Below are 25,904 nucleotides of genomic sequence, written 5' to 3' on the forward strand. Positions count from 1 at the left end.
GGGATCGTATAATAGGGAGAGGTCATTCGCTGAAGCCCAGTCAGCTAAGATAGAGCCGTCAGCACGAGTGGAGGAATATCCCCAGTCTTGGTGATGACTATTAAAGTCTCCAACGTAAACGGCTGGGTGATTCGGGCTAGGCAGGACCTCGTTATCCCATGAGGCACTGGGAGGCTTATATACGTTGACGAGCTGAATAGTTCCAATAGTAATGGAGTCGTAGAAGGTCGAAGAGGCCGTATGGTAAAAGTCCGCAAGACACGATTTGGCATAGATGGCTCGGCCATGTTTAGGATGGAGATTATAGCATATTAAATCGAATCCACTGATGGTGAATCGAGCAGCTTCATCGACTGCTATATGTGTTTCTTGTAGGCAGATAACATCTGCCTGATGCTGAATCGCCAATTGACCAATAAGATCGTGTTTGGCAAAGGACAGCCCCTCAACATTAAGTTGGAGGACTCGAAGAGCAGGACCAACAGCTTGAAAGCTGGCAGGAGCTGCTTGTTGCTGGCTTTGAAAGTGACTGGGATCCATGTGGATTCAGTCGGCTAGGAAGGATCGTCAGTTTCCCCAATGAATGGGTACTCATGAGATGCACCACGGGAAGGTCGATCCAATGCATCCCTATTTAAGGAACCTATTTAAACACACACACACACACACACACACACACACACACACACACACACGGCTGGAAGATGACTCAGGCCTTTCCATGTGTGAGGCCGTAGGTTTGAATCTCAGCACTCACGAGAGGGTACCAGGGTGCTGTGGTGTCTCCTCCTTCCTCTCTGGGATGAATGAACAGTGATATCCAGGGCACATAAGGCCCCAACCAGCAAGCAAAAGGAGGACGCCCGTCTGTTGACTGACTGGCTCCAGGCATGGCACTTCCACCAAATGCTCAGGTTTCAGACAATATCCCGGGGAGCCCAGAGCCCCACATGTGAAAGTATTTTGCCCAGCTGTGCTATCTCCCATCCCCTGGCTCTGCATTAAAACAAACAAAACAAAAATGAGGAGAGGGAGCCAGAGGTAAAAGCCAAGGATTTTATCCTCCCATTCTTTGAGTCCAAGAACTCTTATTGTTAATGTAGCTCTATCTCTGTGGTTCAGGAGGTGGTGCAGTGGATAAAGCACTGGACTTTCAAGTATGAGGTCCCGAGTTCAATTACCAGCAGCACATGTAGCAGGTTGCCAAATTGATGTCTGGTTCTTTCTCTCTCTCTCTCTTCCTAGCTTCTTCATAAATAAATAAATAAAATCTTTAAATACATATATCTATTGCCAAATGACCTGCATTTCTCTAAAAGACAACTTACATATGCGGAATCTAAAAAAGTAAATGCATCAACTTGTTTTTTTTAAGTCAGGGGCCAGCTGGTGGCGCACCTGGTTGAGCGCACATGTTACAATGCACAAAGACCTAGGTTTGAGCCCTTGGTCCCCACCTGCAGGGGAAAAGTTTTGCACGTGGTGAAGCAGGGCTGCAGATGTCTCTCTACCTCTCTTCCTTTCTATCATCCCTCCTTCCCTATTTCTGGCTGCCTCTATCCAATAAATAAATAAAGACTAAAAAAAAAAACCTATCAAAAAAAAGCCAAACTGTCCCTAAGACTTTGTGAAAATGATGGTGGTTGTCCTGGGGTGGGGTGAGCAGAGCACTGCGGTGGTGGGTACAGTGTGAACTGTGCCGTATAATCTGACGATCTTGCGAACCATTGTGAAATAAATGTAAAGCAGAGAGAATATTCTGGGGGAGACACAGATTCTTCACTTTGGGGGGGGGATTCAGAGGGAATTGCAAAAGGCCAAGTTTCTTGGGGTTTGGGTGGTGGGCTCTTGGCAGAGAAACCCGTGGCGGGAACCCAAGGAATGTCATCCCGATCCTAGACCCAGATGGCGTGGAGTGCGAGGATGGACCAGAAGTTCATGTAGTTGAGGTAGGAAAATAAACCTGGGGTGGAAGGAGGAGAACAGAGGGTGAGTCTCGTCTCCCCTTCTGTCCCCAATCATGTCCCTAAGCCCAAACTCAGCCCCCTACTGTCCTCAGCCCTTGTCACCATCAGTTCATTCATCCTCAGTTCCATTCCAAAGCTGAACTCAGCCCTTGTCCCTCCAATCTCCCCACTTTCAAACCCAAATTCAGCCTGGCCCCTGCACAGTCCTCTCGCCCACCTCTGCATTCTCTGAATTGTCCCCAGTCCCACCCAATCCAACCCACTCCAGCAGCCAGCCTGTAATCCACTATTCCCGAGAGAGAGAGAGAGAGAGAGAGAGAGAGAAGCTCTGCTTAATTTTGAAATAAGATGGCACCAGGACTCGAACCTGCAGCCTCTGGATTCTCAAGCATGTAAATCTGACATGTAAATTCTACTTCTTTTTTTTTTTTTTTTTTGCCTCCAGGATTATCGCTGAGGCTTGGTGCCGGCACTACGAATCCACTGCTTCTGGAGGCCGTTTTTCCCATTTTGTGGACCTTGTTGTGGTTGTTATTGTTATAGCTGTTGTTGCTGTTGGACAGATCAGAGAGAAATCAAGAGAGGAGGGGAAGACAGAGAGGAGAGAAAGATAGACACCTGCAGACTTGCTTCTCCACTTGTGAAGCAACCCCCCTGCAGGTGGGGACCTGGGGGCTAGAACCTGGATCCTTACATGGATCCTTGCACTTCTTGTCATGTGCGCTTAACCTGCGGCGCTACCGCCCAGCTCCGGTAAATTCTGCTTCTATCCCTCACCTCACACACGAACAGACACACACACACATACACACACACACATACACACACACACACACACACACACACACCCCAGAGCAGTGTTTGTCTCTGTCATATGATGGTGCCAGAGATTGAACCCGAGGCCCCTATTTGCATCCCACCCTGCCTGGCATCCCTGTCCACAACCCCATGCCCAGCTCTGTCTCTGCTCCCCCGACCAGCCCCAGCCCCAGCCCCAGCCCAAACCTGTCAACAGGAACAGTAAGACACCGCTCCAGGCGAGGTAGAAGCTGGGCCCCAGTTCGTGGGTCATGCCCTCCTGCAGGTAGTTCCTGGCCTGCAGCAGGTAGAACAGGATGCCCAGGATAATGCTGGTCACTGCAGGAGGACAGGAGTTAGGTGGCGGGACTTCCAGGGGTGACACCCCCTTCCCCAGACCCTGTAGGACCCCCCCCCCACTTTCCTTCACCTTTGTGAACCTTTGCTCACCAGCAGGAGGTTACAGTAAAGCCTTGGTGGGTAGGGAAGGAGGGCGCGCACTGGACACGCACATGCTACGGTGGTTAAGAATATGGGTTCGGGCCCTGAGGTCCCCACAGCTAGTGGTGAAGCAGAGCTGCGGGCAGCCCTCTCCCTCTCCCATCCTTCTGTATCTTCCCTTTTCTGCTCAATATCTCTATTTCTATTGAAAATAAATTCTTGTGGCGATAGATAGATTAATGGTTCTGCAAAGAGACTCTCTCAAGTCCTGGGTTCAATCCCCTGCACACCATAAACTGATCAGTTCACTGGTTAAAAATAAATTAAGGGGGCCGGGTGGTAGCGCAGCGGGCTAAGGGCACATGGTGCAAAGCGCAAGGATTGGCTCAAGGATCCAGGTTCGAGCCACAGGCTCCCCACCTGCGGGGGGGGGGGGGGTCGCTTCATAAGCGGTGAAGCAGATCTGCAGGTATTTAACTTTCTCTCTCCTTCTCTGTCTCCCCTCCTCTCTCGATTTCTCTCTGTCCTATCCAACAACAGTGACAGCAATGGCAACAATAATAATAACCACAACGATAAACAACAAGGGCAAGAAAACGGGGGAAAAGTGGCCTCCAGGAGCAGTGGATTCGTAGTGCAGACACCAAGCCCCAGAGATAACCCTGGTGGAAAAATAAATAAATAAAATAAAAATAAACAGTAAAGTGCTTGGCCTGGAACCAGGCAGTGATGGCTAGAGTCGCCAGTGCCCTTGTGCTGCCCTTGTCGCCCCGCCTTCTGGCCTCTCCATCTCTGCCTAGGCTGGACCTTTGGCAGGTCAGGAAGCGGTGGACAAGGGACTCAGCCCTTGGTCTGCCTGGTGGTGGATGGTGCTGGGGATTGAGCCAGGGACCAGGCAGCCTCAGGCATGAAAGTTTTTTTTTTTTTTTTTTCAGAACCATCATACTATCTCCCTGGACCCTGGATATTTTAACTCTGTGTGTAGAACTGTGTCTTTTTTGGTCATTGCTAGGGTTTCATTGATCAGGACGACTTCTCCTCACTCAGAAAGAGACAGAGATGAAGAGACAGGGAGACAGTGAAAGAGACCAAAGCAACAAAGTCTGGCAAAAATAGCTCACTTGAGGGGCCAGGCGGTGGCGCACCTGGTTTAGTGCGCACATTACAGTGCGCAAGGATCCCGGTTCAAGCCCTTGGTCCCCACCTGCAGGGGGAAAGCTTCACGAGTGATGAAGTCAGGCTGCAAGTGTCTCTCTGTCTCTCTCCCTCTCTGTCTCCCCCTTTCTTTCTTCTCAATCTCTCTCTGTCTCTAATAAGTAAGTAAGTAAGTAAGTAAGTAAATATATATTTAAAAAAAAAGCTGACTGGAATAGTGTACTGCTTTGGGTGTGTGTGAGCCGGGTTCAAATCTAGCCCCTACCAACTCAGAGGAAGCTTGGGTACTGTGGTATCTCTCTCTTTCCCCCTTTTGTCTTTATTCTAAAACCAACAAAAGACAAACAAACAAACAAACAACCCCCACAGTAGCGAAGCTCCTTCAGTGGCATGGGGCCAGGTCACACACGGCCAAGGAGTGTCTCAGCCAAGTGCTGGCCGGCCGTGTCGCTTGTGTCTTGCACATGCTTGATCTCACAGTTCTTAGGAAGAATTTTTTTTCATTCACAGAGACAGAGAGACAGAGACAGACATTGCAATACTGAAGCTTTCCAGGTGGTGTTGGGGACTGGAACCTGTATCCTCACATGTGCTCTCTCCTGGCCCCTCTGATAGTCCCTGTTCAGCCCTCACTTTCTCTCCATCTGGAGGAGAAAACTGGGGCTCAGAGAAATTTAGAAGCTTGAGTCACTGGTGGGGTGTGGTGGTCATGGGCCTGGAAGTGGGGTTGGGGTTGATGGACAGCTTGATCAGGCAAAGGTTGGGGATGGAGGGGCTATGGCTGGGCCCGAGGGTGGACTGGGGGCTGATGATGGCATGGCTTTGGGCGTAGGCTGGGCTGAGTGTGGGAGGGGGACTCACAGTGATCCAGCTACACACTGTGGCAGGGGGCATCGTGGGTGAAGGGTTGGACTCCCAAGCATGAGGTCCCAGTGCTATGAATCTACTGCTCCTGGAAGCTATTTTTTTTCCCCTTGTTAATTATTATTGCTGTCGTTGCTGTTGGATGGACAGAGAGAAATTGAGAGAGGGAGAGACAGAGGGGGAGAGAAAGATAGACACCTGCAGACTTGCTTCACCGCTTGTGAAGCTCCTCCCCCCCCCCCCCCACCGCAGGTGGGGAGCCTGTGGCTGGACCGGGATCCTTATGTCAGTCCTTGTGCTTTTCACCATGTGTGTTTAACTCACTGTGCTATCGCCCGGCCTCTCTTTCCTGTGTTTTTTCTCTCTTTTCTTCCTTCCTTCCTTCCTTCCTTCTTTCTTTTTCTTTTCTTTTTTCTTTTTTTTGCCTCTAGGGTTATTATTGGGGCTCAGTGCCTGCGCTATGAAGCCACTGTTCCTGGAGGCTATTTTTCCCTTTTGTTGCCCTTGTTGTTTTTCATTGTTGTTGTTATTGTTGTTGTTATCACTGTCATTGTTGTTGGATTGTTGTTGGATAGGACAGAGAGACATGGAGAGAGGAGGGGAAGACAGAGAGGGGGAGAGAAAGACAGACACCTGCAGACCAGCTTCACCGCCTGGGAAGCGACTCCCTCTGCAGGCGGGGAGCCGGGGGCTCGAACCGGGATCCTTACGCGGGTCCTTGCGCTTTGTGCCGTGTGCGCTTAACCCGCTGCGCCACCTACCGCCCGACCCCCTGTTCTCTCTCTCTCTTATGTTTTGTTCTCTCTGTTCTTTTTTCTCTCTCTCTGTTCTCTCACTCTATGTTCTTTTTTTCTGTCTCTGTTTTCTCTCTCTCTCTCTTTTTAATAAAGATTTTATTTATTTATTAATGAGAAAGATAGGAGAGAGAGAGAAAGAACCAGACATCACTCTGGTACATGTGCTGCCAGGGATCGAACTCAGGATCCCATTCTTGAGAGTCCAGTGCCTTAGCCACTGCACCACCTCCTGGACCTCTCTGTTCTTTTCTCTCTCTGTCCTCTCTTTCTCACTGCTCTGTGTGTTTCTCTCTGTGTGTTTTTTTCTCTCTTCTCGCTCTCTGTTCTTCTTTTTCTCCTTTTTCTCTCTGTTCTCTCTCTTTCATAGATAAATAAGCCAATCTAATTCCACACAGGTGAGTCAATTCTGGCTGTGATTGGATAGGGGCTTGGGACTTGAGGGAAGAGTCAGAGGTTGGAGATGGGATGGGGTTGGGTTTGAGTTTAAGGATCACAAGTGAAAAGGATGTATTGGTCCTGGCATGTTGGGGAGGACTAAGCACCAGAGTGAGTGGGTGTTGAAGTCTGCAGAGGGACTTGCAGGGGACATGGAGACTGGAGAGGGCAGGGCCAGAGCAGAGGCCAGGACCATGGACCTGGCGGAAGGAGGCACGGACAGGTCTTGCTGAGAGGTGATGGAGGTGGGGGATGAGATGCAGGCTGGTCAGGTGGGCTTGGGGTGGGGTCATGCTGTGCTTGGCTGGGGGTGGAGATGAGCGGGGCGCCTGGGGGAGGGGCAGGGTGCCCGCCTGTGAGGAAGCTGATGATGACATTGGAGAAGTCTAGCATAGGCACGCTGGAGCTGGTGAAGAAGGTGACGTTGACGAGGATGATGAAGAGGAACATGCTGCAGATGCTGGCGAGGAAGATGAAGGCCCAGGAGAAGTCCAGCAAGTCTGTGAACCACAGGCATGAGGGGCACCAGGGTGGGCCCTTGGGCTCTGAGTCCAGGGAGGGGAGAGGGTCCCCAGGAAATCAGGGAGTCCTCCCTTCCCTCACTCCCTTGCTTTCATGTGATGGGGGGGAATGATACAGCTTCCCTGATCCATATTCTCTCTCTCTCTCTCCTCTCTCTCTCCCTCCTTTCCTTTCCTTTCCTTTCCTTTCCTTTCCTTTCCTTTCCTTTCCTTTCCTTTCCTTTCCTGCCTCCCTCCGTCCCTTCCTCCCTTCCTTCCTTCTTTATTTCCATGTAATGGAGGGGAATGATACAGTGTCCCCAGTCCAATCTCTCTCTTCCTCCCTTCTTCCCTTCCTTCCTTCCTCCCTCCCTCCCTCCCTCAAGCCCTCCCTGCCTCCTTTCTTTCTTTCTTTCTTTCTTTCTTTCTTTCTTTCTTTCTTTCTTTCTTTCTATGTAATGGAGAGGAATGAGTGTCCCCAGTCCAATCTCTCTCTCTCTTTCTCTCTTCCTCTCTCTCCCCCTCCCTTCCTCCCTCCACTCCTCCCTCTCCTTCCCTTTTCCATTCTCATGCTGAAGGGAGCACTATCCTGGAGAAGGGAGGACTCACTCCAGGCAGTGAGGACCATCCCAGGGAAGCACATACTGTTCTCGGATAAGAGAAGTCTCACTGGGGGTTGGGCAGTAGTGAAGCAGTGGTGCAAAGCGCAAGGACCAGTGTAAGGATCCCTGTTTAAGCCCCCGGCTCCCCACCTGCAGGGGAGTCGCTTCACAAGTGGCGAAGCAGGTCTGCAGGTGTCTGTCTTTTTTCTCCCCTCTCTGTTTTTCCCTCCCCTCTCCATTTCTCTCTGTCCTATCCAACAACGATGACATCAATAACAACAACAATAATAACTACAACAATAAAACAATAAGGGCAACAAAAGGAATAAGTAAATATTAGGAAAAAAAAAAGGAGTCTCACTCTGGACATTGAAGGCTTTCCCAGGGGAAGGAGGATTAGGAGGGTGGAAGAAGCACTAAGCCTCTCACCCAGGCCAGTGGGGACCACCCCAGAGAAAGGAATGTTGTGGGGGAAGGGAGGAGCCACCTCAGGGCTGTGAGAATCACCCCAGTGCAGGAAGGTATATCCTGGAGGAGGGCAGATTGACCCAAGGGAGTCTCAAAGGAGGACTACTCCAGAGAAGGGAGGACACATGGGGGGCAGTGAGACCCCTCCCCCCGCCCCAGGGCCCCAGGGCCCCAGGGCCCCAGGGCAGCCTTACAAGCATTCTGGTCGTATTCATGTAAGCAGGACGTGTCAGGGCACTCCACGAAGAGGACAGTGTCGATGGGAATGTACTTCACTTCCTTGGGGAGCCCGGGGGGCATCAGCGGCACGTTGAAGTGGACCCAGGGCTGGCTGAGCGAGATGAGCCCCAGGACCACCATGCCCAGCAGACACAGCACCAGGCTCACCTGGCGGCTGATTTTCTTGGCTTCGTGCAGCAGCCACCAGCTGAGGGTCAGCTGTGAGGATCTGTGCTTGGGCCACTGCCCATACCTGCAGGAGCCAGCCTACGTCAGCTCCCGGGACTCGAACCTGGACCCCCCAGCCTCGCCTCCTGCCTCTGTGAAGGGCTCACCTGGCTTCTGCCTCCGGGAGACTTTGCCTCCCAGGCTGGCTTCTACGCCCAGCACCCCTACACTGGGTCAAAGGACACTGGGCCTGACTCCTGTCCTCCATGCCCCCTCACTGCCAGCTCTGGGTGCCGGCGTCCCAGCCCTGCCACCTCCAAGTCCTGTTTCCAGGGTCTGATCTCCCAGGTTGCACTTCTGGCCCCTTCAGGCTTTAGGCTCCCTTCCCCAGCATTCTTTTCTCTCTCTCTCTCTCTCTCTCTCTCTCTCTCTCCCTTTTTTTCTTCCTCTTTCTTTCTTTCCCTTTCTCTCACTCTCCTTCTCTCTCTCTCTCTCCCTTTCTTCCTTTCTCTCTTTCTTCTATTTTATTTGATAGGACAGAGAAAAATTGAAAGGGATGGGGAGATATAGAAGAAGAAAGAATGACAGATACCTGCAGACCTACTTCACTGCTTGTGAAGCTTCAACCCTGCAGGTGGGGACTGGAGGCTTAAACCAGGTCTTTGTGCATTGTAATGTGTGCACTCAACCAGGTGCACCACCACCCTGTCCTTTCCCACCCAAGGATTCTAGCCAGAATCTGGCCTGTTGCCTGGTCCCCTGCCTCTTACTATCTTGAACCCCTCTCCCCCTAAAAACAAACAAACAAACTAACAACAACAACAACAACAACAAAATATCCCCCAAAACAGGGTCTGGGCAGTGGCACATCTGGATGAGTACACATGTTACTAAGCGTCAGGGGTTAGGTTCAAGTCCCCAGTCCCCTACTTGCAGGGGTAGCTTCATGAAGAATAAAGCAGTGCTGCAGGCCCCCCCCCCCTCTCTTTCCTTTCTAATTCCAATTTCCTTCTCAATTTCCCTCTGAGGGTATAAAAATAGAGGGGGGAATGGTTTCTGGGAGTGGTGGATTCATCATGCAGGCACTGACCCCCCAGAAATAACCCTGGTGGCAATTTTTTTTAATTTGTATTTTCCCAGAGCACTGCTCAGCTCTGGTTTATGGTGGTGCAGGGGACTAAACCTGAGACTTTGGAGCCCCAGGCATGAGAGTCTCTTTATAGAACCATTATGCTATCTATCCCTACTCCCCCAAAATTAAAATATGGGGGGGGGCGGGTAGTAGCGCAGCAGGTTAAGCACACATGGCACAAAGCTCAAGGACCAGTGCAAGGATTCTGGTTTGGGCTCTCGGCTCCCCAAATTACAGGGGAGTCAATTCAAAAGTGGTGAAGCAGATCTGCAGGTGTCTGTCTTTCTCTCCCCCTCTCTGTTTTCCCCTCTTCTCTCGATTTCTCTCTATCCTATCCAACAACAACAACAGCAATAACAACAAGGGCAACAGAAATGGGAAAAGATGACCTCTAGGAGCAGCAGTGGATTCGTAGTGCAGGCACCGAGCTCCAGTGATAACATTGGAGGCAACAACAACAAAAGTTTAAAAAGTAAACTACTAACTGGTAAAAAAAAAATTAAAAAAAAAAAAACAGCTAGGGCTTCACACATTCATGGTTTCACCATTCCTGGTCTTTTTTTTTTTTTTTTTCCACTCAGAGAGAATGACAGGGGGGGGGGAGAGGGAGAAGGAGAGAGAGACCCCAAGAGAGAGACCATAGCATTGGCGCCGTCGGCGCTGTCCCGGGTGGTGCCAGGACTCGACTCTGGACTTCCCGCATGGTAATGTAGGTGCCCACCAGGCGAACCATCTCTGTGGCCCTCACTCAGGGCTGGGCTCTTACTTTTAACATTAAAAAAAAATTTTTTTTTTTACTTAGTTATTTTTCACTAGAGCACTGCTCAGCTCTGGTTTATGGTGGTGCAGGGGATTGAACCAGGGACTTGGGAGCCTCGGGCATGAGAGTCTCTTTGCAGAACCCTTATGCTATCTACCCCCAGGCTGGGCTCTTACTCAGATGCGTAGCCTGTGGTGGTGCTGAACCTGTGGTCCAGGGAGGTTTCACTGAACTCCTCGCTGACCATGGACGTTTTGGACATCCTCTGGGCGTCTCTTATGCTGGACTCTAGGCTTTTGGTGCTGCTCGTCTGGCTGCCTGTCAGGGAGTTGGGTTCCTCCATTCTGGACCTGAAGGGGAGGGTCTGCAGACTCAAGCTCCAGCCGTGGCTGGTGGAGGTCCCTTGGCTTTGGTCATTGTTCTCAATGCTGAGGATCGTGGAATCCATGTGGGACAGCATCATGGAGCTTGTGAAGATACTTATTGGGCTTTCAAGGCTGCTGAAGCGATGGTGGAAGAGCTTGGAAGAGATGTCGTGGAGGCCCAGTTGGCAGCTGAGGCTCCCGTGAGATATGTTGGCTGTGCTAAGTGGCCTGAGTGGGGCCAAGGGCTCTGGGTTCTTGGGGTTGACCTGAAAAACACACAGGACATAAGGCACTGGCTCTGAGAACTTGCTTTTAGAGAAAGGCCTGCTTTTTAGTAAAAATGAGAAACACTATTATTGCTATTATTATTATTAATTAACACCAAGGTTATCACTGGGGCTTGGTGCTGGCACTATGAATCCACTGCTCCTGAAGATAATTTTCCCCATTTTTGTTGCCCTTGTTGTTGTTATTATTGTTATTACTGTTGTTGTTGTTTGATAGGACAGAGATAAATCAAGAGAGGAGGGGAAGACAGAGAAGGGGAGAGAAAGATAGACATTTGCAGACCTGCTTCACTACTTATGAAGCGACTCCCTTGCAGGTGGATAGCAGGGGGCTTGAACCAGGATCCTTATGCTGGTTGTGCCATGTGTGCTTAACCCACTGCACTACTGTCCAACTCCCCACAAAAGACTTCCATGCCTGAGACTCTGAGGTCCCAGGTTCAGTCTCCAGTACCACCAGAAGCCAAAGCTGAGCAGGGCTCCTCTTTCCTTCTTTCTCTCTCTCTCATTAAAAATAAAATAAATATTAAAAGAGTCTTTTACGTTGGTGCAATACACCACACTTCTTTTTGTTCCCATTTTTTAAATTGGAATATATATATATATATATATATATATATATATATATATATATATCATGGCACTGAAACAAAGGACTCTGGGGAAGGAGGGATGGGAATGGGCTGGGGAGTGGGGTTTTTCCACCTGGTGGTGGAAAAGGACCTAAGTTGGGGCATGAAAATATTTTTCAGTCTTCTGTCATGGGGAGATGAGGAATGGCTTCCACTTGTCAACAGTTGTGTTATAATCTATTTTCCCCACAATAAAATGTTAAAAAAGAAGACAGAAAATGTTTGTCTGCTTCTAAGACCCCTTCTGCTTTGATCATCACGTTAGGTTCACTTGCACTGCTTAACTGTGGTCTATTTACATAATCATTGCTTTACCTGAGACCCGCCCTGCCTACAGGGCATTGGTTTAATCCCCACTGGTTAGATGCAAGCTTGATACTTCTGCTCATGCGCTTTTTCCTTCTCCCCACCCCCTATCCTATGGACTTCCTCTTCCTGACATTTCTGCCTCAGGAGATATATAAAGGACAGGATTTTCTAATGAATGAAGATTGATTGATTGCACTGTATCCCGGCTCATCAATAAAGATTGAACTGCGTTCCCAGCTCAGCCATGAGTCCCTGGTCGTCTCTCTCCCGCCCACGCAGCTAGCCCAGCATTTGGTGCCTGAACAGGGACGGGCAAGAAAAAGAAATACCTTATTTGTTAATGAGAGAAAGAGGTGGGGAAGAGAGAGAGAAAGTACCAGAATACCACTGTGGCTCAGGGGTGAACCAGGACTTCATGCTTGAGAGGCTGATGCTTTACACCACCTCTGGGTTGCCACTGTTCTCGGGCTGACTCACGTAAGAGAACCAACCCCTGGCTGGCTGCTTCCACACTCACCTGGCTACTGTGACTCATTTTCAGCTTGTCCTCAGCAAGGTACTGGTGCAGGTGGGCCAGCATGGGCTCCCTGCGAGAGTGGCTGGGTTCTTGGATGCTGACCCTGCGTGTGTACAGGGAGGAGGCGGAAGGCTCCTGGATGCTGACCCTGCGCGTATAGAGGGAGGAGGGCGAACGTTGCTGGATGCTGACCCTGCGCGTGTAGAGGGAGGAGGCGGAAGGCTCCTGGATGCTGACCCTGCGTGAATAGAGGGAGGAGGGCGAAGGCTCCTGGATGCTGACCCTGCGCGTGTGGAGGGAGGAGGGCGAAGGCTCCTGGATGCTGACCCTGCGCATGTGGAGGGAGGAGGGTAGAGGCTCCTGGATGCTGACTCTGCGCATGTGGAGGGGGGAAGGCAGAGGCTCCTGGATGCTGACCCTGCGAGTGTGGACGGGGGAGGGCAGGGCCCCACAGACGTTGACCCTGGTGCCCAAAGGCTCTGGCATGTCCAATTGGGTGCTACCAGGGTCGCTGTTCAAGGTGCTGAGCGAGGCTGCTGAATGGAGGTAGGACTTGTCATCCTGCTGTCTGTGGGAGGGCACCTGGGACATTGTGGAGATGGGGTGGGGGGATGTCAGTCTCCAGAGGCGCTCAGCAGCCTGCCAGCCACCTCATGCCCTCCTTGTGGGCACCGTTGGGGCCATGGGGCCCTCCAATGGCCTTTCTCTGCGGCTGGGTTGACTCTTCTGTGCTTCCCGGTTTCTCCTCTGTTTACAGGAAGGGCCTGGGGCTCCTTCTGGTGTGTGTGGGGGATGGGCAGGGGAGGTTCCATGACAGTTGGAGGGGTTCCAGGAGGTTGGCCATGAAGCAGGACCCCAGTCTAAATATAAATGAGCCCTCTGGAGACTGGGGTAAGTCAGGCTGGGATGAGGTGAGTCTCATGGGGTAGGGGTGCAGGAGGTGAAGGTCTATCAAGGTAGAGACAGGAGATTCAGAGAGGAGCCAGGGTGGGTGGTGGTGGTGAAGATCAGAGCAGGGCAGGGGGATGAGGACAGGAGCCAGAGTAGAGCCAGGAATGTAACCAGCACCTTGCATGTCAGTTCTTTTTTTTTTTTTTTAAGTTGTTTTTTAAAATTAATTAATTAATTTCTTATAGGATAGAGACAGAGACAGAGAGAAATTGAGGGGGAGGGAAGATAGAGATGGAGAGAGACAGACACCTGCAGCCCTGCTTCACTACTCGTGAAGCCTTCCCCCTGCAGGTGGGCACCAGGGGCTTGAACCCGGATTCTTGTGCACTGTAATGTGTGTGCTTAACCAGGTGCGCCACTGCCTGGCCCCCATGTCAGTGCTTACAGTTTTTGGAAGCCTCCAGATCTGAATTTGTATCACCCCCTCCCCTCACCTTACATACCTCTTCCTCCCTTCCTTCCTTCCTCCCTCCCTCCCTTCCTTCCTTCCTTCCTTCCTTCCTTCCTTCCTTCCATACTTCCTTCACTAATTCCTTCCATACTTCCTTCCACCAGGGCACTACTTAGCTGGGGATTAAATCTGAGACCTCAGAGCCTGAGGCATGTTTCTTACAGAACCACTATGTTGTCTCCCCTCCCACCCAAGCCTTCTTCTTTTGGTTTTGTCTTACAGAGCCTCATGTATGCACAGTTCCACTACTCTGAGCTGCTTTCCTTCCTTCCTTCCTTCCTTCCTTCCTTCCTTCCTTCCTCCCTCCCTCCCTTCCTTCCTCCCTTCCTTCCTTCCTTCCTTCCTTCCTTCCTTCCTTCCTGACTCATTTTTTTATGAGAGAGAGAGAGAGAGAGAGAGAAAAAGAGAGAACCAGAGCATCACTCTGGCACATACAATGTCAGGAATTGAACTCAAGATGTCCTGTGTTACCTGGGCTTCTACACAGGCTACATGTGTGGCAAGGCCAGCACCCTACCCAGTGAGTTATCTCTCCAGTCTCTCCTTTCCCTGCTCCTGTGGAAAACTTCAGTGTGGGATTACAGAATCCGGCTACACTTGGTCCTGAAATTTTGGAAGGAGTTTGGGTGAAGAGAATTGAAGAAGAAACGTGATGATTCAGGAGGTCTCCGTGATAATGGGCCCTGGGTACTTTTCAAATTATTTATTGATTATCTTTTATTATTGGATATTTATTGGCTATTATTTATACTTATTCGACATATAGAAAGAAGTCAAGAGGGAAGAGGATATAGAGAGGGAGAGAGAGACATACACACTGGCAGCACTACTTGTGAAGATCCCCTCTGTAGGCTGAGATGGGGGGCTTGAGCCTGGGTTCTTGTGCATTGTAACAAGTGCATTGAATGGCCTGGAGTGCCACCACCCAGCCTCCTTCTAAGGACTTTTACATTTAACTTTTAAAAATGTTTCATTTATTTATTTATTAGATAAAGAAAGAGAGAAATTGAGAGGAAAAGGGGCGGCAGGGGGAGAGAGAGACAAGGACAGTACTGCTTCATCGATGGTGAAGTTTCCACCCTGCAGGTGGGGACTGGGGCTTCATCCTCATATAAGAACCATGTGTTAACCAACTGCACCGCTGGAGAGCTCCAGTCCTGGGCTCTCATGCATGAAAATGTGTGCACTCGATCAGGTGTACCGTTGCCCAGACTCTCTGCCTTTCTCTCTCTCTCTCTTTCTTTCCTCTTTGCTTTTGAAAATTCGATTTATTTATTTATTTTTGGATTTTTTAAAACTTTTATTGCAAAAATTTTTTCCAAACATGTTCAAGAATGGAAAGAAAATGAAATCCGCCTACTGGCCCATCATTTACTTCCACAACCATGAACATTTTACCATAGTTGTTTTACTTAACACACACACACACACACTTTTTTCTATTGATTTAATAATGATCAACAAGACTGTAGGATAAGAGAGGTACAACCCCACACAATTCCCATCAGCAGAGTTCTGCATCCCATCCCCTCTATTGGAAGCTTTCCTATTCTTTTTTTTTTTAAATTTTTTATTTAAGAAAGGATTAGTGAACAAAAGCATAAGGTAGGAGGGGTACAACTCCACACAATTCCCAACACCCAATCCCCATAACCCACCCCCTCCCATGGTAGCTTTCCCATTCTCTATCCCTCTGGGAGCATGGACCCAAGGTCATTGAGGGTTGCAGAAGGTGGAAGGTCTGGCTTCTGTAATTGCTTCCCCGCTGAACATGGGCGTTGACTGGTTGGTCCATACTCCCAGTCTGCCTCTCTCTTTCCCTAGTAGGGTGTGTCTCTGGGGAAGCTGAGCTCCAGGACACATTGGTGGGGTCTTCAATCCAGGGAAGCCTAGCCAGCATCCTGGTGGCATCTGGAACCGTTGCCAACGATGCGATCAGAGCGCTCGCTGTTAGCGACTTCTCAGTCCGCCATCTTCCTCTCCCTCCCTGATTTATTTTTATTTTACTGGATAAGACTGAGAGAAATTGAGAGGTGAGGGGAAGATAGAGAGGGAGAGAGACAGAGAGACAGCTGCAGCCCTACTTCACCACTCCTGAAGCTTCTTCCCCCGCAGGTGGGGACCAGGGTCTTGAACTTGGTCCTTGCGCACTATGTGTGCGCTCCGCCAGGCGCACTACCACCCAGCCCTCTCTCTTTGCTTCTTTCTAACTGAAATTTAAGAGGAAAAGAGAAGTATGCTGGGATCAGTGAAATTGTGTAGGCACGAGGCCCCAGTAATAGATGGATGATAGATAGACAGATAGACAAATTGGGGTTGCATGGGCATGGAGACTGGGCAGAGCCTGGGGCTGGGAAGATGGCTATGGAGAGAGATATAGGGAATGAAGTGAGGAGGCAAGGAACTCCTTAAAGAATGAGGTCTCACAGTGGGGTGGTGGTTTAGTAGCTCAGTGCCACAGAGCAAGGCAGGCAGAACCAGTCCCCCCAGAACTGCGTCCCTTCCCAGTCGAGCAGAACCTGTCCTGGGAGGAAGACCGCAAGCTCGTCCTCCGGGCATGGGCCCTTGTCTTCAGTATCATCGCCACCATCATGGCGCTCAGTGTGGTGGATGGGCGGATGGCTTACCTGCAGGGCCCTTACTCCGGCTACCTGGGCCTCTGGACTAACTGCAGGAGGCATGAGTGTGCCTGCCTGAAGCAAGTTGCCGGTTAGTGGGAGCTGGGTGCAAAGTGGGGACAGAGGGGGTTGTCTCTGAAGATGACCAGGGGTGGCTTTCTGGGGGAATCTGGCTACACCTGGCAGGCTGGGAAGATGGCTATGGAGAGAGATATAGGGAATGAAGTGAGGAGGCAAGGAACTCCTTAAAGAATGAGGTCTTTTTTGCTCTCTCCCTTTATACTTAAAAAAATTTTTTTTATATTATTTATTTTCCCTTTTGTTGCCCTTGTTTTTTGTTGTTGTTGTAGTTATTATTATTACTGTCATTTATGTTGTTGTTAGATAGGGCAGAGAGAAATGGAGAGAGGAGGGGAAGACAGAGGAGGGAGAGAAAGACAGACACCTGCAAACCTGCTTCACCACCTGTGAAGTGGCTCCCCACCTGCAGGGGCTCGAACCGGGATCCTTGAGCCGGTCCTTGCACTTGGCGCCACCTGTGCTTAACTCACTGCGCTACCACCTGACTCCCCCCTTTATACTTTTTAAAGCATTTTAAACTATTTATTTATTTATTTTAGATAGAGATAGAGAGGAGTTGAGAGAAAAGGGAGAAGAGGGGGAGAGAAACCTCCTTAGTATTATGTGCACTTAGCAGGTTGCGCCTGTGCTTGGCACCCCCCCTCCATTTTTTTACTGCTATATTTTGAGTGGGAGAGATGTTATGACATAGCTTTTTTTTTTTTTTCCTCCAGGGTTATTGCTGGTGCTCGGTGCCTGCATTACAAATCCACTGGTCCTGGAGGCTATATTTTCCCTTTTTGTTGCCCATGTTGTTTATCGTTGTTACTGTTGTCATCGCTATTGGCTAGGACAGAGAGAAATGGAGAGAGGAGGGGAAGACAGAGAGGAGGAGAGAAAGATAAACACCTGCAGACCTGTTTCACCGCTTGTGAATCGACCCCCCTGCAGATGAGGAGCTGGGGCCTCGAACCGGGATCCTTATGCCGGTCCTTGCGCTTTGTGCCATATGCGCCCGACATGCTGCATTACCGCCTGGCCCCCCATGGCCTTTTTTTTTTTTCTTTCTTTTTTAGATTTGGTTGCTTGAAGAGTTCTTGTTATTACCGGCTACATAGTTTAATTAATTAATCATGCTAGAGAGAGAGAGAGAGAGAGAGAGAGAGAGAGGGAGACAGACAGACACCACAGGACCAAAATTCCTTCAATACATTAGTGACTGGGCTGGAACTCAGGTCGGACACATGGTAAAGCAGCACACTATTCGAGTGAGCTGTCTCACCAGCTTACTTCACAACTGCTTTTATTTTATTTTATTTTTCATTTATTTTTTCACCCCTGGTGTTGCCACATGGTGCCTAGGGGGTGCTTTTGTTTGGTTTGCTTGCTTGTTTTTGCTTTGAACACTTGTGATTTTTATAGCTCTCAGGTCCATTTTTCCCCCATTCAGATACAGAGAGAGCGTGTGGGTGGCGGGGGGGGGGGGGGGACGGGCCACAGCCCTGGGGAAGCTCACTCTCTCATGCACGCATGGGTGTCTGTGAGTGAGATTCATTTTGAGGATGACTGGCGGCAATTTTCAGGGTGCTTGGGCATCAGTGAGGAGAAGTCTGGGGGGGGGAGGTGTGCAGCTCAGGGAGCGTCTGTGTTGACAGGGTGTGTCGTCCCCCAGTTCTCATCCACATGAGCATGGGCTTCATGATGTTGGCTCTGGCCCTGTGCTTCATCCTCCTCATCACCATGGGCTTCTCCTTCAGGCCAGTGTTTCGCCGCCTCAATAAGACCGACCTTGTCTTCAGTGCCCTCAGTTTTGGCACTGGTGAGTCACCCCCCCCCCACACACACACACACACACTCCCCAGACTCAGAGGAGGTGGACTGAGTTTCATTCCCATCGTCTGTTTGGTCTCTGTCCCTGAATGTCTCTTGGGATCCTGCTGTCACTCTTTTCTGCATACCGCTTAGCTCCACTGTTTTATATATGACTCCACTCTGTTTATTTTTGACCGGAGCACCATCCAGTTCTGGCATATGGAGGTGTCGGGGACTGAACTTGGGATCGCTCATGCAAGTCAAGTGTGTTGCCCCTGGGTGGCCTCCCCTTTATTTCTTTCTCTTTTCTTTCTTTACTTCTTATTTTTACTTTATTTTAAAGATTTTGTTTATTTGTTAATAAGAGAGATAGGAGGAGAGAGAGAGAACCAGACATCACCCTGATACATGTGCTGCTGGGGCTTGAACTCAGAACCTCATGCTTGAGAGTTCAGTGCTTTAGCCACTGCGCCATCTCCCAGACCATTTATTTACTTATTTTTTATTTTATTTTATTATTTTTATTTTATTTTTATTACCAGACACTGTTCAGCTCTGGCTTCTGGTGGTATGGTAGATGGAACTTGGCACTTTGGAGCCTCAGGCATTGGCTTGCACGACCATTATGCTATCTCCTCCACCCTGGCCTCCCTTTTAAAAATGAAAGACTGAATTGTGTGTTTGTTTATGAGAGAGAGCAGAGCATCACTCTGGTACATCAACGCCACATTCTCTCTATCTCTTTGCTGGTGCCTTTCTGTCATTCACTGGGGCTGGGGGTGGTGGTCGGAGGCCCTGTCCCCTCTCAGTCTCTGGCCCCACCCTGGTGCAGGTCTCCTGATGGCTCTCAGCGTGACGCTCTTTGTAGTCAACATTCAGATGCTGCTCCCGAGGCCACAGGTGTCCTACCTGGCGATTTTCTACCTGTGTTGTACTGCCACCTTTCTGATGCTGTGGTCAGGTGAGGGCGAGGTGTGGGCGCTGGGGAGGGGATGGTGGTGGGAGGCTGGCAGCGGTTGGCAAGACTGGCAGTGGGGCCTGGGGTAGGGGTGGGCCCCAGGACATATGGCCTTCCAGGGACAGGGCAGGGCCTGGGTGGAGGGGGATAAGGAAAGTTCAATCGAGCCCGCCCCCAGGAACTCTGAGCTACTTAAACTACAAGGGCCTCTGGAGCCTGAAGACTCTCTCCCGGGAGCGGCGGCTCAGCTTCTTCCGCTGGGTCTCGGTGCAGAAGACCTTGAGGCGCAAGTCCCAGCTGCAGAACACCCCCAGGAACATGCTGCCCCTCAACAGCAGCCTCACCCTCTAGGGCTGCTCGGGACTCTGAAGGGTGACAGCGCCCATGGGCCAATCCCCTCTCTTCATCTCCCTACCTCCCAGAGGAACCTGGCCATCCTGCCCTGGGGTGCTCTGGAGTCTCTGTTCCTGCCCACTGTGCCCCCTTTCCCTCTCCTGGAAGTCAGCCGCGTCACTCTAGTGTACTACTGAGTGCACCATCCCACACCTGCTGGGACCCCCGTGGACACGCCTCCATCCCAACGAGGCCCCGCCCCCGAGCTCCTGGATTTGCTCCTAGTCCAGGGAGGCCACGCCCCACCAGTGAGCCTCGCCCGCAGCCCCGTGGTCCGGCTCCTAGGAAGCTCATTCGCGCCTGCCCTGCGTGGCCACGCCTCCAGTCAATTGAGGCCACGCCCCAGGGACCTGGATTTGCCTTCCCCCAATGAGACCACGCCCCCACCAATGAGCCACGCCTCCAGTCTATTGAGGCCACACACCTAGGAAGCTGGATTCGCCCCTAGCCCAGCGAGGCCTATTCACACCAGCCCCAGTGAGGCCACGCCCCCATCAGTGAGCCACGCCTCCAGTCTACCAGGCTCCAGCGCAGCGAGGTCCCGCCCCAAATCCACTCAGACCCGTTCCTCCTCCATCCACTCCCAGGACTCAATGAGCTTGCTGTCCAGTCACACCTGGGTGTGACAAAACTGGGCGCAGACTTTGATGTAGCCCCGCCCTGGTGGCGAAGCCTGAAACTAGATCGCCCTGCCCCTCTCAGGCTTCGAACTCAAGGAAGGTGGGCACCACCTTCCTCCCACGACAGGGTCTGGTCTGCGCAAACATGTGTCCTTCCTGTCCTGCAAGTTTTGTGTCCCCAAGCAGAACCCCGCCCCTCCCCCACCTGGAGGGCGGGGGTGGGGTGCTTAGCTTGGTAGGTCCCCAGCAGCCAGCTGCCTGGAGTCTGGGCCTCGGCATGAATGGATGTCCCGGGATTTGATGCAGATTCGATTTTATTGGAGGGGGGCAAAGGGGCGGGTCGAGGGGGACACTCAGGGGTTGGCCGCAATGGTTTCCTTTATCCAATCCACGTAGTCGATCACTCTGCAGTAGACGCTGGGATGTTGTGGGGCGCCACAGGGCACTTGGCCCCACGATGTGACACCTTGAAATACCCCGTCACAGATCAGGGGTCCCCCGGAGTCACCCTACAGCACGAGGTGGGTGGGAAGAGAGAGAGTCAGATCTGGCAGCCCCAGCTGTACGGGAAGAAAAAACTTGTTTCTAGAGGCCTAGTCCCAGAACAAGATAGGTTGGGACTGCAGCGCAGAGGCCCTGGGCTGGAGTCCTGGCTAAAGCGGACAGATATTCAGCATCCAGGAGGATCTGCAGGAGGTTTGCGTGGGGAAGCCAGCTGCCTCTCAGACCTACCCACCTGGGAGTTCATCTGAGATGCCCCAGAACCCACAGCTCCTCAGACTAGACAACCAGAGTGTTGGGGGAACAGGCGTGTGACCCCCGAAGGTGCTGCACTGCAGGGGCGCTGGAGGTGGTGGGGGGCTGAGGCAGGCTGGCAGGAGTCGGGTGGCAGGTCCAAAATGGGGGTCCCCTCTGTGACTCACCACGCAGGTGTCTTTGCCACCCTCCAGCTTCCCGGCACACAACATGTAGTTGGTGATATTCTGAGGGTAGGCACGGACGCAGTAATCATTACTCAGGAGCTGGAGATCTACACACTGGAGGTGGTCTGGATACAGGACTACAGGCCACAGAGAAACATGGCTGTGCTCAACACATCTGGCCTTCGGCCCTCCTCCCTTAGCCTGCTGGCCCCTGATTTGGATTCTGAAGTCCCAGACCCTGAGGCCCCAAAGCCTCAGGTGCCCCCTCCCCTGGACCCTGAAGTCCCAGCTCCATCCTCCCCCAGATCCTGGTCACAGTCCCCTCCCAGGTGTCTGGAGCCCATGCAGCACATACACTGGAATGGCCTAATGCTGCCCCAGCCAGAGGCGTAGCAGGTGCTCCCCACTGTGGGCTCCTGGGTGGGCAGCTCCATGACCTTGACCGCGTCCGTGATCTGGACAGGCTCCGTCAGGCGGAGCAGCATGATGTCGTGGCTGTAGTCGTCCCCGGGCTGGGCGGTGTGGTTGATCAGGAGGCTCATATTGAACTGAGGGTGTGGGAAGCTGTTGCTGACCTGAGCAAACTGGGCTGTGTCTTCATCCTCAAACAGGTCATTACGACCCAGCCAGAGCTGGTAATTGCTAGAGAGAGGAGTGGGGGGAGGTGAGGACTGGGGAGCAGGGCCTACCAGGGAGAACAAAAACGCAAAGCTAGAGAAGGAGAGGTTTACAGTCAAGGAGGTCAGTGGGGAGAAAGCACAAAAGAATGGGGATGAAAGTCGGAGCCAGAGCCAAAGAGAACCTGAAAGGAGAGAATTTGAAAAAGACTGGGGAGGGAGAGGGAGCAGGGAGCCTGGGACCACAGCAGGGATGGGGGAGAGGACGGACACACACACGCACACACACACACACACACACACACACACACACACACACACACACACAACAGCAGTGAAGGCAGAACAAGGCAGGGGACCAAGAAGTGAGGATGGACAGGGAGGAGAAACTGAGGTAGAGGCGTTGGGGGATGCCAGAGTATGAGAGGGACGGGGAGGGCTGAGGACAGCTGCAGATGGGCTGCAGGGTGAAGTCCAAGGTCACTTACCTGCCTGCCTGCCTGCCTCTTCTCTCCCTCCTCTCCCTGCTCCCCTTCCTCCCCAGAGCCCAGCTGCCTCAGCAGACTCTGACCCCCCCCCCCCCCCCCGCCGGTTTCTGCCTTGGTTCCTTTCTCTTCTTTTGGGCTCCCTCTCAGTCCATATGGAAGGGTGCTTGGTAGAGCTGGGGGAGAGGAAGTGAGGCAGAGAGAGATATGGAGGTGAAGTACACGGTGAGAGAGATGGTGGCACAGGGACTCAGAGCCAGAGACAGGGAGACAGATAACTGTGGTGACTCACACAACAGAGCCAAACACTCAAGAGCACAGGGCAGAGGGACACACAGAGACAGTTCCACAGAGATTAACCCCCACAGCCCTGGATGAGGTGACCCAGCACTGCCTCTCTCAACACCCCAAGTCAGTACCACCCTTTCTCCCCCCCTTCAGGCCTGCCCCCTACTCAAGTGACCCCAGGGGAGGGGTCCTGACTACTAAGGTCTAGGGGAGCACAGACACCCCTCCCATATCCTGCCCTTACTCACTCGCTTGAGCAGTGGGCAGCCGTGAGAACCCACCGGGGGTGCACCAGGGTACCCCCACACTGAAAGTTGCTGAAGTGGTACAGGGCCACCTGCCAGGGTTGGGAATTCTTCTGACAGTCCCAGCCTCCGATGATCCGGGACTGGATTGGAGGCACTGCACCTGTGGACGGGGTGCTGGGTCAGGAGGGGCAGAGTGGTCCATGGGGCTGTGGGACGGGGGCAGAGAGTCCCAGGGCTGAGCTCCAGGCACCCACATGGGCAGGGGTGCTGGCACCAGGGTGATGACATGGTTCCCTGGACCATGGGCAGCAGTCCTGCTGGGGAGGCTTTATGATGACGGCAGGGAACACTGGTGGAACAGTCATCAGATGTGGGTTCTGGTTTTGGGGTCTTGATCTGGGGAACAGAAACTTGAGTTCTGAGAGAGGAAAAGGGACTTGAAAGGAAGCTCCGCAGAAGACAGTTACAGGCGGGGGAAGGGTTTGGGGGTGCTGTGGATATCTGGTGGGAAATGGCTGGGCTTCTGCATAGGAACAGACTTGGTGGGGATCAGGTCTGAGAAGCCAAGAAGTTTGGGGGGTCACTTGGGGTCCCCAGATTGGAGATAGAAGGTGTCAGCTGACTTGGAGAATTGGGAGAATGGGGGGGCTTCAGCTACAGAGTGACAGAAAGGGCTAAGCTGGGAGAAGAGTCCTGCGAATAGGGGTCTGGGTTCGTCAGTCAGAGGTGGTGCTGAAGAGGAGGGGTCGCCGGGGGCCAGGGCTGGGGTCTGAGCTGGCTTGGGGTTCAAGAGGAGGGACAGCTAGATGATTATTGTGAATCTGAACTGGGTTTCACAGTCTGGGTGGACACATGGAATTTGGCACAGACCAGGGCAGGAAATGGGGGTGGCCTATCTGGCCTAAGCAGGAGGGAACAGCAGAAACCCACTTCATGTGGAGGGTTCAGAATTATGTGGGGTGGCACTTGGGGGAGGTGGGGCAGGACCTCTAGGCTGGGAAGGTGTTTAGGATTTTGGAAAGGTGTGTGTGTCGGGGGTGATCCCCAGAAAACCAGGGCTGTACAGGAGGGACGAGCTATCATGAAAGGCTGCCATCTGGTGACAATTCTATGACCAAGGTACACACGGGAGTCTGCATATGCATATGGGGACACGGGGAATCCTGTGGCAAAAATGTCAGGGGACATTTGCAGAACCCTGAATCAGGCTGAGGACCCACTTGGTGTCAGGAACCAGAACATCTAGGGAAAAACAGTAGAATGCTGAATTTGGGGCTTCCAAGAGGATTGGAGGGCACCAGATGTCAGGGACGGGAGGGGAGGGGACCCAGTGGAGAACTAACAGCTGGATGGGAAAAGTCACCAGGTGGTTTCCACTAGGGGGTGAGGAGGGATTTGGTGCAGTTGGGGGAGGGGGCTCCTGGAAAAGCTGGGATTCCTTAAAGAAGACATGGCATTGGCCCAGGAACTGATCCATAGGCAGATGGTGGGAGGGGGCAGGGCTGTGAGTGGAGAAGAGGAGAAGGTTCTTGGTGGTTCTTGGGGTTTTGTACGGGAAGCAGGTAGTTGAGAACCAGCCCCCCCCCCCCCTTGTCTTGCCCCAAGTCTCACCAGTCTGCACCAGGGAGAAGGCAAGGACCAGGACCAGGAGCCACATGGTGACGGAGCTGTCCAGGGCCAGGTGGGTGGTGGTGGTGAGCTCAGAGCTGGGGAGGCTTCTCAGGGAGCCTTTAAAAACACTCACTCTCCCCCCAAGGGCCCCGCCCCTGCTTCTTGGCACCCAGATGCTGGCCAAGGTCCTGTCCCTGCTGCTGGGAGCTGGCAAACCCCCCCCCCCCCAGCCCCTGCTCTGTAGAAGGGGCGGGAGAGCCAGCACCTGTTAATCTGGGTCTTACTCTGGAAGCTTTCCTGAGGCCTGAGGCCAGACGGGGTGGGGCGGAGCTCCTGGGCCTTGCTCTTGGGGAACAGAGTCCAAGAGGGAAGGTTGGGGGAGGGATGAGAGTGTTGGGGGGTGGTGAGCCTTGGGGGTTGGTGTGAGGGAGCAGAAAAAGGAGGATGTTGGACTCATGGACCCTCAGTACAAAGTCCCATATAGCCAAGTCCCATGTTAGGTTGTGTACCCCAAGACCAAGGGCACCCACACACTGACTGCTGGGGTGCTTACTGCCTTCTTCTTGAATCCCTCAGAACCAACATGGCCACTTCTGAGCTTCCAGCTCTTCCCTGACTTGTAAGCCTGGTTTTTCAGATAGCCCAGCTCTTGCTCACCCAGACTCAGGGTCTAGGGCCTCGAGTTTTATTTTTCTTCTCATAAAATCTTGTGGGTGGGTGGGAGACAGTTTTCCTTGTATAGGTAAGCTTTTCATGCACAAGACTATGACGCTGAGTCCCAGAACCACATGGGACATCATGAACAGCACTGGGGGAGCTCTTCTCTATGTGTTTATCTCTCTCTCTCCCTCTCTGAAAAAGAATTTCCCTGGGGAGGCAGCTCTGTGGTGGCCCAAGGGCTCAAGGCTCAGTTCGATCTTTGGTGCCCCATCAAACACATTTTAGCACCTTCCAATTCTGCAGTCCTAGCTCCTCCCAAACCCAGGACTGTAAGCCCCTAGGGACCTCCTGGAGGGAAGTTCCCTAGCCATTTACAATCCAGTGACCCACCCAAACTGTCAGAGTTCCCTGACCCCCCTCCTCCATTATTTGTTCCCCAGATCTAGGTGCTCGAAGTCTGCCCAGGTCCCAGAGAACCCTGACTACCTGTCATGCAAGGCCATGAGTGTTGTCTCCACAAACTCCAACCTCTCCCCCACCCCCCCCTGAATAATTAGGTATCAAGACCCAGAACTTCCACATTCTGTAACTTCAGAAAAAAATACATTTGTGGAAGTCTCTGCAGAGAGTCGGGCTCCAAATTGCAGCACCCTCAGGAGCCCCTAGAGTTTCTACCTGTTCTCTTGTTTCTCTTTCAGTGAAAGCAGAGCAGTTCTCAGGGCCCCTCCCTTTGCTGTGTGACAGGAGTCTGCCTAAGGGATGGCGAGGGTCTGCCCTTGTTGCCATGGGTACC

The 25,904-nt window shown here is 52.1% G+C and overlaps 3 protein-coding genes across 4 annotated transcripts; 1 reads left to right on the top strand and 2 right to left on the bottom strand.

Moving 5' to 3' along the window:
• Positions 1-1,761: 1,761 nt before the first annotated feature.
• On the bottom strand, positions 1,762-13,120 carry LOC132536899 (uncharacterized). The gene is made up of 6 exons (XM_060186376.1): positions 12,417-13,120; positions 10,483-10,937; positions 8,222-8,499; positions 6,811-6,957; positions 2,973-3,104; positions 1,762-1,963 (listed from the first exon to the last, which is right to left on the bottom strand). Exons 1-6 carry the CDS (start codon positions 13,005-13,007, stop codon positions 1,896-1,898), a joined length of 1,671 nt encoding a protein of 556 aa, XP_060042359.1. The 5' UTR covers positions 13,008-13,120; the 3' UTR covers positions 1,762-1,895.
• Positions 13,121-13,236: 116 nt separating this feature from the next.
• LOC132533450 (uncharacterized) lies at positions 13,237-20,580 on the top strand. 2 transcript variants are annotated; one of them, XM_060175034.1, is made up of 5 exons: positions 13,237-13,307; positions 16,327-16,527; positions 18,169-18,315; positions 19,141-19,269; positions 19,445-20,580. In XM_060175034.1, exons 1-5 carry the CDS (start codon positions 13,259-13,261, stop codon positions 19,615-19,617), a joined length of 699 nt encoding a protein of 232 aa, XP_060031017.1. In that variant the 5' UTR covers positions 13,237-13,258; the 3' UTR covers positions 19,618-20,580. The 2 variants fall into 2 exon arrangements, with proteins under 2 accessions (XP_060031017.1, XP_060031024.1); XM_060175041.1 differs by having other exon boundaries at positions 13,242-13,327.
• LOC103120812 (kallikrein-1-like) lies at positions 20,576-24,568 on the bottom strand. Its single transcript, XM_007531288.3, has 5 exons — positions 24,452-24,568; positions 22,841-23,000; positions 21,558-21,844; positions 21,203-21,339; positions 20,576-20,788 (listed from the first exon to the last, which is right to left on the bottom strand). Exons 1-5 carry the CDS (start codon positions 24,495-24,497, stop codon positions 20,633-20,635), a joined length of 786 nt encoding a protein of 261 aa, XP_007531350.1. The 5' UTR covers positions 24,498-24,568; the 3' UTR covers positions 20,576-20,632.
• Positions 24,569-25,904: the final 1,336 nt, after the last annotated feature.

This window comes from Erinaceus europaeus, chromosome 2 (genome assembly GCF_950295315.1).
Source record: "Erinaceus europaeus chromosome 2, mEriEur2.1, whole genome shotgun sequence".
NCBI lineage: Eukaryota > Metazoa > Chordata > Mammalia > Eulipotyphla > Erinaceidae > Erinaceus > Erinaceus europaeus.

Excerpts from the sequence above, each read along its gene's own strand:
- LOC132536899 (XM_060186376.1), bottom strand. The coding sequence starts at position 13,007 with ATGTCCCAGGTGCCCTCCCACAGACAGCAGGATGACAAGTCCTACCTC. Across the intron at positions 3,105-6,810 it reads CATCATCAGCTTCCTCACAG|TGACCAGCATTATCCTGGGC; the intron begins GCGGGCACCCTG and ends GTCCTCCTGCAG. Across the intron at positions 1,964-2,972 it reads CTTACTGTTCCTGTTGACAG|GTTTATTTTCCTACCTCAAC; the intron begins GTTTGGGCTGGG and ends CTTCCACCCCAG.
- LOC132533450 (XM_060175034.1), top strand. The coding sequence starts at position 13,259 with ATGAAGCAGGACCCCAGTCTAAATATAAATGAGCCCTCTGGAGACTGG. Across the intron at positions 16,528-18,168 it reads CTGCCTGAAGCAAGTTGCCG|TTCTCATCCACATGAGCATG; the intron begins GTTAGTGGGAGC and ends GTCGTCCCCCAG. Across the intron at positions 18,316-19,140 it reads TGCCCTCAGTTTTGGCACTG|GTCTCCTGATGGCTCTCAGC; the intron begins GTGAGTCACCCC and ends ACCCTGGTGCAG.
- LOC103120812 (XM_007531288.3), bottom strand. The coding sequence starts at position 24,497 with ATGTGGCTCCTGGTCCTGGTCCTTGCCTTCTCCCTGGTGCAGACTG. Across the intron at positions 21,340-21,557 it reads CAGCATTAGGCCATTCCAGT|TCCTGTATCCAGACCACCTC; the intron begins GTATGTGCTGCA and ends TGTGGCCTGTAG. Across the intron at positions 20,789-21,202 it reads GTGGCAAAGACACCTGCGTG|GGTGACTCCGGGGGACCCCT; the intron begins GTGAGTCACAGA and ends CTCGTGCTGTAG.